This window comes from Olea europaea, unplaced genomic scaffold, assembly GCF_002742605.1.
Source record: "Olea europaea var. sylvestris unplaced genomic scaffold, O_europaea_v1 scaffold1085, whole genome shotgun sequence".
NCBI lineage: Eukaryota > Viridiplantae > Streptophyta > Magnoliopsida > Lamiales > Oleaceae > Olea > Olea europaea.
Genome location: NW_019228210.1, coordinates 171,718 through 184,217, shown reverse-complemented (window position 1 = coordinate 184,217; position 12,500 = coordinate 171,718). Strand labels below are relative to the sequence as shown.

The 12,500-nt window shown below is 34.8% G+C and overlaps 1 protein-coding gene across 1 annotated transcript in view; it reads left to right on the top strand.

The window, feature by feature from the left end:
- Positions 1 to 2,023, top strand: part of LOC111373226 (probable serine/threonine-protein kinase irlF) — a 4,987-nt gene extending 2,964 nt beyond the window's left edge. The window contains exons 4-7 of the mRNA XM_022995733.1: positions 1,183 to 1,247; positions 1,331 to 1,392; positions 1,482 to 1,689; positions 1,734 to 2,023. Coding sequence (XP_022851501.1) covers positions 1,183 to 1,247; positions 1,331 to 1,392; positions 1,482 to 1,689; positions 1,734 to 2,023 — 625 coding nt within the window. The remainder of the gene's footprint in view (positions 1 to 1,182; positions 1,248 to 1,330; positions 1,393 to 1,481; positions 1,690 to 1,733) is intronic.
- The last annotated feature ends 10,477 nt before the right edge of the window (positions 2,024 to 12,500 follow it).

Sequence of the window (12,500 nt, the reverse complement as noted above, 5' to 3'; positions counted from 1 at the left end):
AGCAATTATAGAAAAGGAGAAGAAGAAATTAGATTTAGGTTTATGGTGCGATTATGATGTGGTGATTAATTAAAAGTACATTAACCCGAAGAATGTAATTTTTCTTAAGGCTATGTAATTAAATAAGGAAAAAATTAAAAATTGTGGTGCACTTTATAAATTTTGTGGTGGTAATATAATTATCCTTTGGAAATAGCACAAAACGTCCATATTTGAAATGTCTAGTGTGAAATATTCTCTACCATCCATTTTCTTAATAATTTTTTTGAAATGATGAATATACCCTCCTTTTAAATATAACCAAAAAAAGAAAAAAAAGAAAGAACAATAAATAAATAAGTAATTGCAACTATAATCCCATTTTTTTTAAAGTACAAGAGTCCCAAATAAATTCAGTATAAAATTAAAATTGAAAACAAAAAAGATTTCGCTCTCTCTTAACACCATCGACTCGTTGCTGTCATCACCACCAACACCATTATCACGTGTTTGAAATTTGGAATTCAATTCAATTCTAAATCACCCCGTTCTAGATTTCCCCACACTGTCATCGTCTTTGAAAATTTAAGTCTACACCAAGACTTATTTTCTTTGAACTGTCCAGTGGCTTCAAAAATTTTTAGCACTTAACTAAATTACATGCTAAAAGCATAGGGGTACTTTTAAAATTGACCTAGTCAAATCATCTAAATTTCACATTGACTTCTCAACAAAGGGATATTATGAAAATGACCTATCTAATGTTAAAAGACAAAAATACCCTTAAATACATTATACAATTACAAAAGTTGGTTTTTTTAAAAGACATCAATACCCTTTCACTTAACAAATAAAAATCAAACACTTCCTACATTTCTTATCTGTTTACTCCAGCACAGATAAATAAAATACTCTCATCCTTCATCTGCTCCAACTGCAGAAACTAAAAAATTTATCGAAATCGGAAGTCGAAAAATTTGTGGACATCAATCTCATCGGTTCGGTAAGTTTATATACGCAAATTTAATCTTGTTTTCGTTAAATTATTGTATGTTTAAATCGAAAAATTGTATTTCGACATTTAATGATTAGTATATAAAAAAATTTAATAGATCTGTAATTTTTTAAGTATTTGACCAGAAAAAATTCACCTGCATAAATGTCGGCGCATGTGAATCTACTGTTTAACCGGCTGTTAAACAGTGGGTCAAACAGCCAGGAAAATAGTCGGCCAAATAGTCGACTGTTTGACCGGCTGTTAGTCAACTGTTTTCTTTTTTCCCATTTTTTGGGTTATTTTTATTGCTGTTGATATTTTTCTTATAATTGAAAATTCTGTTTCGATATGCAGATATGGTTGTAGTCCCAGTTTGTTACTTTGGTGATTTCGAATTGGACGAAAGAGATCAATGGGTATGGAAATGGACAAGTGCTAAACGTGGTGGTATCGCAATTTCTTATCATCGGGTACATCGTATGAAGAACTCTATAATGATTTATAGAACAAGTTGAATGTTGATCATTCTCAAGACAACATGGAATTGAAATTTAAATTCAGCGAGCATGCATCAGTTCCGATTCCACCTATAAAGATTTCTTCTGTTGATGAAGTGAATTATCTGATTGAATTAAACAATAAACACACGACTCCTCTTTGCATAATTTTAGTAAGGAAGGATATCGTCGAAGATGATCAAGTAGACTTGGGAGGTGGGAATCACAATACTAATGATTTTTGGGATACGATGAGATAGCTCGTGAAGATGATGTGGTTATTTTAGAGATAGCTGCACACAGAATCCCCTTCGCTGCTCGTGACAGCGAGAATGAAAATGCAAATACTTTTACAAACAAGGACTTGATTGCTTTATCTCGGCAGAGACATGAGTGGGGTGGGACCTCGAGGGCTAGATCGAGTGGACCGTCCTCTAACTCCTCACGTGTGGTTCCTGATAATGAGGATTTGTATGTCGAGCAACTGTTTGAAACGAAGAAAGATTTTGGAAGAAGCCGTGCACCTAATTGCACTGAAAAACAACTTTAAGTTTAGAGTGAAAAAATCAAATAAGTCGTTGTTGACGCTATCATGCGTAGATGATAGTTGCAGTTGGCGTTTGCGAGCAACGAAGATGGACACGAACGAGTGCTTCGTAATTCGTAAATATACACGAGAACGTACTTGTGAAGTGGGAGTTTGTCGCAATGATCACAGGCAAGCCCGAGCTTGGTTTATTGGTCGACAGATGATGCACAAGTATCAGGATCCACGGACAATCTACAGACCATCGGACATCATTAACGATGTTCGTCAAGAGTATGGAGTAGTCATGAGCTACCAAAATGCCTGGGAAGGCCAAAGAATGCGCGTTGGAGGATTTAACTGGCTCAGCAGAGGAAAGCTATGCTAAATTGGCCAGGTATTGCCATAACATGGAGAAAACTAATCCTGGCTAGGCATTTTTTATTGAGACGGAGGCCGAACTGCTTCAAATTCTTTTTTATGGCTCTTGGACAATGCATTCGGGGATTTCGAAATGGTATGCAACCCCTAATTCTAGTCGACAGTACAACTCTAAAATCCAAATATCAAGGCAAGTTGATTATTGCTACATGTCAAAATGTTAACATTCAAATTTACTCTCTTGCATTTGGCATAGTTGATAACGAGAATAACATGTCAATGCGTTGGTTCTTCACAAAGCTCAGGGAAGCAATCGGAGAAGTCGAGGACCTTACATTTATCGCTAATCGAGGATAGTCTATAATAGATAATATTGCTGAAGTTTTTCCCGATGCACATCATGCGTATTGCATGTACCATATACAAGGCAACTTGAAGACCAGGTATCGGGGCAAAGACATCGTTTTATTGTTTAGGAGAGCGGCCAAAACTTACAGTATTGAAGAGTGTAATAGGTACATGGTTGAAATATGAAGCAAATCATTCCCGACATGGGACTATCTAACAAAAATGGGGATTGAACATTGGGCGCGCTCATATTTTCCAGGACGTCGATACAACATGATAACGTCAAACAACATAGAGTCTCTTAATGCATTATTTAAGAGGGATCGAGAGTTACTCATTCTCGCACTGATTGAGAATATCCGTACAAAGCTGCAACAATGGTTTCACGATTAACGTGCGGAATCACATAATTGCATAAGCGTGCTAGCCCCAGCATAAGAGGTAAAGCTCTTCAAGGCTGCAGAGGCTGCGAGAAAGTTAAATGTCGAACCACTAGACGAGTTACACTTCTCTGTGGAATGTGCACGTCATACGGCATATATGGTAGTTTAAGTGATGGGACATGCACTTGTAAACAATTTCAGAGAGAGTTTTTCATGTGATCATGCAGTTGCGGTGGCTATGTATCGAGGATTTGCAGCAAGAACATTGTGCTCTCCTTATTATACTACTGAAAATTAGAGAGCTGCGTATGTTGAAACCATATTTCCGCTTCCAAACAATGTCGAGTGGGAAGTTCCCGATCATATTCGCCCGTTCAATACATTGTCGCCACCTCTCATTAAACCACGTGGTCTTGAACATCCAAGTACTTCTAGAATACCATCTAATGGAGAGTTTCCCCGACCGCGTAGGTATATCAGGTGCAAATCAGCAGGACATACTCACCAATTTTGTACAAGTCAGGTTCTTCTAAATGACAGTGAGAGCACTGTGTATTTTCATTGAAATGAATAGTATTTACATTGAAATAAACAGTATTCACATGAATAATTACAAACAATTGCGAAAAATAGTTACAAATAATCACAAGAAATAATTACAAATATTAATCACAAAAAAATATTTACAAATAATTTATGGTTCACAATTAAATTCGTATAAATCACACGCTAACTTATTTCGCCAATTCTGTATCCATGATTGATTGATTCCATCAACCTTATGTGCTATACTAAAAAATTCTATGTATTTGATTGCGAAAATCCCACAGTCGCCCCTGCAAATGAACAAATATGTGTTAGTTCGGTTCCAATTACGTACGAACTAATTACTAAATTCAAAAAAATAAAATTACAAAGACTTACGATATAGACTATCTCGCCGTTGTTGTGTCCCACACGATGACTAGTTTGTCATCCACAGTCAAGCCCGCATGTCTAGTCATCATAGGAACAATCACAGTCACTGGCTCTAAGTTCTGCTCAAGCTGTCCCTGTGTCAGACATGAATGATCGGGATCGTACACATATATTGTTGAATCGGGGAACACGATCTCCAGTGCAATGCAGTGCTGATTCGCGATAATTGGAATATACAAATGCATACAACTCTCCCATGGCTTTCTCGTAACACTCGGTGACAGCCCGATGACCCACTCGAGCATATACGTGGGAAGTACGTACTCGTTACCTAGAAGTTGGAGCGACTGATACTTAATGATAACGGCACGGAAGAACTCGGTGTTTAGTATTATGCGGCCAGACTTGTGGAATGATTATGGATATCTCTCAACTCGATCGCACAACAAGTTCATGGCCATGTAGATGTGCTACATCAAGGAAAACAAAGACATAAATACTTATTTCATTTACCAAATTAAATATAATGTATACAAAAAGTAACAATAACACTTTACTTACATCGTCGACGAGCCAAGCCTCCTGAGTGCTGATATCATGGAACCACTTGTATGCATCCAATATCGTCATTCCGGCTATCACGTGCGTGGCTCTGGAAATAAAATTGAAAAAACGTTAAACGAAGTATATACGAGTTCTGGTAGTCTATGAAATCCTACAATACTTACCCGGGCAACATTCTTCACCACTCATCCTCGAATGCTTTCCACTTGGCATGGTTGACCTCCCGAAACAGATTGGGGTACGTCCCATCGACGAATCTCCTCCTCTTCGCCTCAGCCGTGAAGGGAGAGACGACGTATTGTGACGGCACTCTTGGCCTCTTGCCGACCACCGTCTTCGGCATGTTAACAACACGCTTTTTGCCTTATAAACTGCCACCTCCTCCACCCAGGGTTCGCCACCTCCTCAATCCCCTCATCTGCCACCATCTCCATCCCCGACGGGGCCACTCCCTCATTTGCCACCGTCTCCCTCCCCGACGGCCCCCTCCTCTATGGATAAAATAAACGATTTCCATGCATCATCATCATGTATGTATGACTGCCGGAGACCCCCATCTCTATCACCCCCATCCCTATCACCCTCTTGATCAACCCCTCGATCACCGTCTCCTTCAACCTATCTCCCACCGGCTATATCACCTCGAAGTGCTATCTCATTCGACAAATTTTCGTCCCTTCCTACCAACTGTCGTCCCAGATCATCAACCCTCTCTATCATCTCTCGACGTAGTTGGTCGACCTGTCCCGCTATAATGTTGCTTAGACGGGCGTACAGATAATCAAAATAGTGCCCCTGACTATGTGCGGGAGATCTACGAGAAAGTTCTCTGGACGGGAGAGGCGGCATCTCCGGCAAAGGAGGTGATGCCCTCGGCAGAGGTGGTGATGCCCTCGACGGAGGTGATCCTCGATCAATTGGATCACGCTCCTACACAAGCAACAACATTACAAATTATTAACTTAATCCGTAATTGCTAACTCATACAAAACGGTATTCAATAGATTTTATTCAATTCGCTCAGCCAATCTCGATCGTGGATCGGATCGGACATCTGGTCTTCTTGAGTGTGCGAAACGCCTAATTCAGGCACAAGACCTTGAGCCTCCTCCTCCATCGACGGAGTCAACTCAGTTATGATTTCAAGCTGACATATTAACATTTGAACTAGTTAACGATCATGCAATTATATGTTAAATCACGCACAATATAAATTACAAACGCATAATACTCAACTGAGGGTCGTCGAGGATAGCCGATAATTGTTTCCCAGTGGGATATCCCTCCGATCGAGATACTCTCCAATGGTGCATCCGAGGACAGCATGTCTTCCCTAGCCTCGTAAAGCGGGCACCCAATATGGGGACGGTCTCATATGCCCAGATCTGCAACACATACAATCATTATATATAAATTCAATATGAAAATAATTTTAACATTCATTATGTTAACCATTTACCTGCACCGTAGGGGCAATCCATAGGTGTCGTACTTACGCATGGCTCTCTTCAACTTCGAGTGCGATCTGGTGAAGACGTGTACGGTGTCCTCAAACAATCTCCGGCTCCACGGATAGTCATTGAAACGATCGAAGTCGTCAACGATGTCCAGATGGAAGAGGTCGATCGCAGTCTTCTTATGGTGACATCGCACCATGCTTTCAAGGATATGGACCAGACCTAACTTCAGTCTGTCTAACATTTGATCACATCTCTTGATTGCGTCTAACAGCTGTGTAAGAAGCACAGTTCCCTGTCCCTCGAAGTAAGCGTCATGAAACCTATTTCTTCTCTGAGTCCCATCACCAGCTGCTTCATCGCCTGTAATATTTAATTCCGTGATCAGAGTAAACTCGAACATCGAAAAACTAGCGACTTTACCCCCGATTGCAAAGTGGAGGGCATCGCCATCGATTGGACTTAGCAATCAACATAGAAGTACTTCAATAATCTGACCCGAGTACTGCAGATCTCTCAACGGGTACAAGGGCCACAGGAAGGACTGGCGAGCATATCAGCATGCTGATCATCGAGCAGCTCTAACACAGTTGTGAAACTATCAAAGCTACTATTCCACGTAGCTTTGCCTGTTATCTATCTCAACTCTACGTCAAGATGATAATCCATCCTGTAAAAATTCAAAATATTAGAACATTGTACAAGTGATAATAGTAATAACAGAAAATTTAGCGAACGAAATTGTAACTACAATACGTAAGACGCAGATTCATAATAATTAAAATCATCAATAATTTGAATTTTTTTATCCTATTATCAATAATATCAATTTTTCCCAATTATCACAAATTTTTTAATCAATTCAAGTTTAAAAAATATTTAAATTCGATGAACGAAAATAATATTATTTATCAAAATCTAATAATAAAAATAAAAATAAAAATAAATATTAAATTTCAAATTAAATTTCCAACAATTATTTCAAATTACAATTAAAAAATTAATTAAATTTTATCAACGAAAAGAATAGCATCCAAAACTATTAATAAAACTAAAAGTAAATAATTTATTTAAATTCAACGACTAAATAAATTATTATTTATCAAAAAAATATTAAATTAAATGTTAAATTTCAAATTAAGTTTCCAACAATTATTTCAAATTACAATTAAAAACATTAATTAAGTTTGATGAACGAAAAGAATATCATCCAAAACTATTAATAAAACTAAAAGTAAATAATTTATTTATATTCGACGACTAAATAGATTATTATTTATCAAAAACTAATAATAAAAATAAATATAAAATTTAAGTTCACAATTAAAATAATTATTTCAATTCGATGAATGAAAAAATTATTATTTACCAAAAATGAAAAAATAAAAATAAATATTAAAACAAAAATTAAATGTAAAAAATTTATTTAAATTTAGTCGTAACAATTTTATTTAAATTCGACAACTAAATAATTTATTATTTATTAAAAATTAATTATTATTTAAAATTAAATTATTAAATTATATGTGAAAAAAATTGGGCAAAAAAAAAAAAAAAGTTGGCCGACAATCGGGTCGATAGTCGACCCACTAATTACAATCAACCCAAACCGCGGTTAACAGTCGGTTTGTTAACAATCGGCCCAAAATCGACTGCTAACGGTCGGAATGGGCCAACTGTTAACAACGGCCCATACCGACTACTAACGATCGGTATGGGCCGACTGTTAACAATCGGGTTAGTAGTCAACCCGACTGTTAACAGTCCGGTGCAACCCAAAATGCCGGCTGCACCAGCAGCCGACCTTTTTCAACGTTTCTCGCCCGAAAATCACCATTTCCGACGAGAAAAGCTTTCAAATTCAAAAAATCAACCATATTTTTTACACTATATAAACCCTATTTTACTTATATAAACAAAAATATATTGAAAAATTCTCCCAGAAAAGAATCATTCACACCTTTAACCAAAATCTAAACATTAATCCAACCAAATAATGGTTACCTTAACAAGAAGTAGTTTGCCAGCGATGGACTATCAAGTTCCCCGATCGACTGGAAACCGATCTTTCTTTTTTCAGTTTTGTGAGAAGCCGAGGGGTATTTTGGGATTGTAAACTTTAAATTCGATTTTTTTTTTAATTAAAAAGACGGTCAAAGGTCAATTTGGAAATAGGGATGGGTTATCATGTCATTTCCAACAATTTCCTCAAAAGCATAAGCTTAAAGATGTAATATCTTTTTATAACTCCATTTTCTTTAATTTCTCTATTTGGATTCCAAGAAAAAAAGGTATAGAAGATGAAAGAAAAATGCCTAATTTGTTATTTCTTCCAACCTGCATTTTCTATGTTACAAACCTGAATCTTTTTCATTTGAAGAATATATCCTCGTCATTTCACCAATTTCATCTCAGATAATGATCCATCAACTTGCTAGTTCTTTTTACGTGGCACAAATGGAAGAATTTATCCTAAAAGTGTAAGAATTGTTGGAACTATGTGAAACTCTCACTAGGGTTTATGTACAAAGAATGGGCATACCCTTATAGGTTGTATTTGAAGACATGGCAAGAGATGTTTTTATATCAACAACAGAAGCCCAAGCTTATAGGTTATATTTTTACTTATGTGATTTGAGTTTTAAGTAGTAATTTTTACTTTTAAGCATTTTTTTCATAAAAATAAATTTTTATTCATAAGTTATTTATTTTTAATTATAAGTAGTATCTTTTATGAAATTAAGACCTAATCCAAGTGGTTATGTTTGGAGTCATACCAAGCTGCGACTTAAGTTTCAGCCTCATTTGGGGAAAGGGTGAAATTCACCAGAAAAGTAGTACTTTTATCTATAAGGGTTTTCATTTATTTATTTATTTTTTACATGTGAGTGAAACTTATAATTGAATTTTTTACTTGTAAGTTTATTTTTAGGTGTAAATAATTTTAAATAATAAGAAATTTCTTACATAAAGCTGAATTTTTGTCTTAATGATATTTTAATTTATAAATATTTTTTTTTATATTAGTATTTTGTACTCCCAACTACACATGCACTATAGTTTTTTCCTATTATTAATCAATTACAAGTAAAAAATAATCCGATCAAAATCGAATCATTGAATGAGATAATTTAATATCCTATGGCTATGGGAGGATTATCTAGCTGAATAAAAATAATCATAATGTACCAAACGTAATCATAATGCATAGGCAACGACAGAAAGGTCGTCAGGTTTCTATTATCTTCTGAAACGAGAGGTTTCTGTTCTAATTTCTAGCCAATATTTGAACGTGAACACAATAATGCTAGTGCCAGAGCCTAATCCTTGTGAATGTTGAAATGGGCATAAGTGTTCTGCACTAGGTCCAATCAATTTTGGAAATAAATACTTTTAATATTTAATTAATACAATTTAATGACAGATTTATTATTTAATTAATAGACAATTAAATTAAATAATAGAATTCGTAGATTCAAATTTTCGTAATTTGTTAATCACAAGAAGTTGTAATTGTGAGATATAAATTATATTTGATTGAATTTTAAATCGTCTGTGATTGTAAGTAATAACGAGATACGGATATCATTATTACGGATAGATGTGGCATTTCTTACTTGTGAAGTAAGTAGCTGATCTCACAAGCTAAAGTATGGTGACACTTTAATGAACACGTGGATATTTTGTTATAGCATAAAACATTGGAGACCTACTGAAAGATTCCATATGGATAACTATTTGAGTGTCAGTGGTTAATCTCTAATGCTCGATAGTGGAATTGGTCCTTTGACTTGAGGTTGTCATGGTACTTTATATGACGACAGTCATACTTTGACGGTGTTGGATGTTGCTCTACCAAGGACAACTAATACGACATTGCTCGGATATGTCAAGAATCGTATGAAGGTTGTGAATGACCAATAAAGGATTCATCGTTATTAGATAGTAAGAGATTATGATTTGCGTTTCATTCAATTAAGTTGATACCGAAATCCTTGTCCAAGATGTAATCATAAGTAAAAAATGAGTCTTCGACTTATATTGAGTTAATGGTGAAGTGATAGATATGATCGATAATTGGGATTGATACACTTTCATATTTCGTAATTGATCAGATCATATTGACGAATGAATTATAGTTTCACGGTAAACAAACGAGTTTAGTTTTTTATACCGCATGACATTTCCCGTCACATGTATTGATTAGATCAAAATAATATTTCACATTGTTAGTCATTATGATCGAAAAATTGATGAGTCGCACACAAAAGGGAATTGGAAGATTGCAGTTTGTCAATTAATTAATTTAATAATCATTGGATAGATTAATTAATTGGGTTGGTTATTTATAGGCCCAAATTAATTAATTGGATTAATTAATTCATGGACCGGATTCAATTAAATGGATTAATTAAATATTGAACTAGGTCAAGCCGAACCCATTTGGGCTTATCTAAATAATTGATTAGGGTTTACAATTTTGTAGAGAATTCATTATTCTTGCTAGCATAAGAAAGAAGGCCCTAATCCTACAATTTTGTTCTCCTTGTGGATCACCGTTGGAGGTTGGACAATTGGACAGCTGTGTGTGGCAGATCAAGGTTGTTGAAACGAAAGAATTAAAAAGGAGCTTGCAGAATCAAAGCAAAAAGTTTGCAGATCTCGTAAAAGGTAAAACATTTGTCACAATTTCTATCTAAACACAAAAATGAATCCTGGTGGGAATCGAAATCTATTTTAATTTTTCGCTGTGCATATTAAGTAGATTCCCAATAGTGGTATCTCCCAACAGTGGTATCAGAGCCAACTTTGTGTTTGTTAGGAATTGCTTTTAATTTTTAGGAACAATCAAAAGTTGATTGTTGGTTTTGTTCTTGAATCTAGCGATTTAGAAGATTATTTTTCATATTCAAAATTTTTTGAAAAGAAAAATAATTCTTGGATCACAATAAAAAAAATAAAAAAATAATTGGATGGGTAGGATGTCGCCAACGACAAGACTAGCTGGTAGGACATCGCCGGCGTAGGACGTAGCGGCGTCCACTGCCACTGCATCAGCGGTGCTCGTTGCCGCTGTCGTCAGCGATGAGAAGCGCCACTAGACAACATTGCAGTGCTCAGCGCTGCTGTTTGTAGTAGCAGCGTCAATTGCTTGTTACTGCCGCAGCACCGCGCGCTACCGGTGCCGCGAAAGGGTTGAAGCTCTAGGGTTCCATTGGGAAGTTTTATTAGGATTTTCAGTAGACTTGGGTGAATTGAGATGGGGGCTGGAACTGTAAATTTTAAGATTGTGTGCCCTAGTCTACAATTATGAAAAGGGTCACTCTGCAATTATTTTAATGAAGGTCCTGTCTGTAATTTTCAATATTGGGAGGTCCTGATTATAAATTTTAATCTTGGGTCAATTTGCAAATTTCAAAATTGGTTTGAATTTGAATTTTAAAATGATTTTAAAATTATATTTTAAATGGGGTTGACCTATAATTTTAATTTTGACCCAAATTAAAATTTTATTTAAAATTGACGATTTTTTATATTTTCGTTAAAATATGATTTTAACTTAAATATTAAATTTGACCTTAACTTGAATTTTATTTTATTTTGGAGTGTTATCGTAGATTAAAATATTAATTCAATTTAAATTAGAGTTTGACTCTAATTTAGTGCTTAATTAAAATTTGATTTTAATTAATTATTCACCCAAATATATTCTAGAAATTAGAATCGGATTCTAATTTGACATTTAATTAAAATTTGATTTTAATTAAATAGTTCTGCCCTAAAATTTGTTCCAATTAGAGTTGCACTCTAATTTGGTATTTAATTAAAATTCTGATTTTAATTAAATTAATTCTCCCTAAATATTGGAATTAGAGTTAGACTTTAATTTTTCTATTTAATTAAAATTTGATTTTAATTGAATTCAACCGCCTTAAGTTATGAAATTAGAATTGGACTCTAATTTGATATTTAATTGAAATGTGATTTTAATTAAATAGTCTTGCCCCATAATTATGGAATTAGAGTTTGACTCTAATTCGATATTTAATTAAAATTTGATTTTAGTGAAATATGCCCGCTAATTAAGTTAGTTGATTAATTAATTATTTAATTTTTCCGATCCATTTGTCTAAAAGTGTTTAGACGACCTTAATTACTAGAAACTTGAAATATGTTTACATATAATATTAGATATTATATAAGAATACATTTATGTAATAAATACATTATTAGTGGATGATTATGGACTCAACCATGTGGATGTGTTGAATGATTAATTTTATTCTTGTTATTTTATGGGCATGCAAGCTCGTTATTATTGTTATTATTATGGGCAAGATACAGGTTATAGCTAGACTAATTGTAAATACACGAAGAGAAGGAAACCATGAAGATGGTGCATTGATACTGATCAATGCAATACCCCTAGAAATTGACCTACATGTCTTC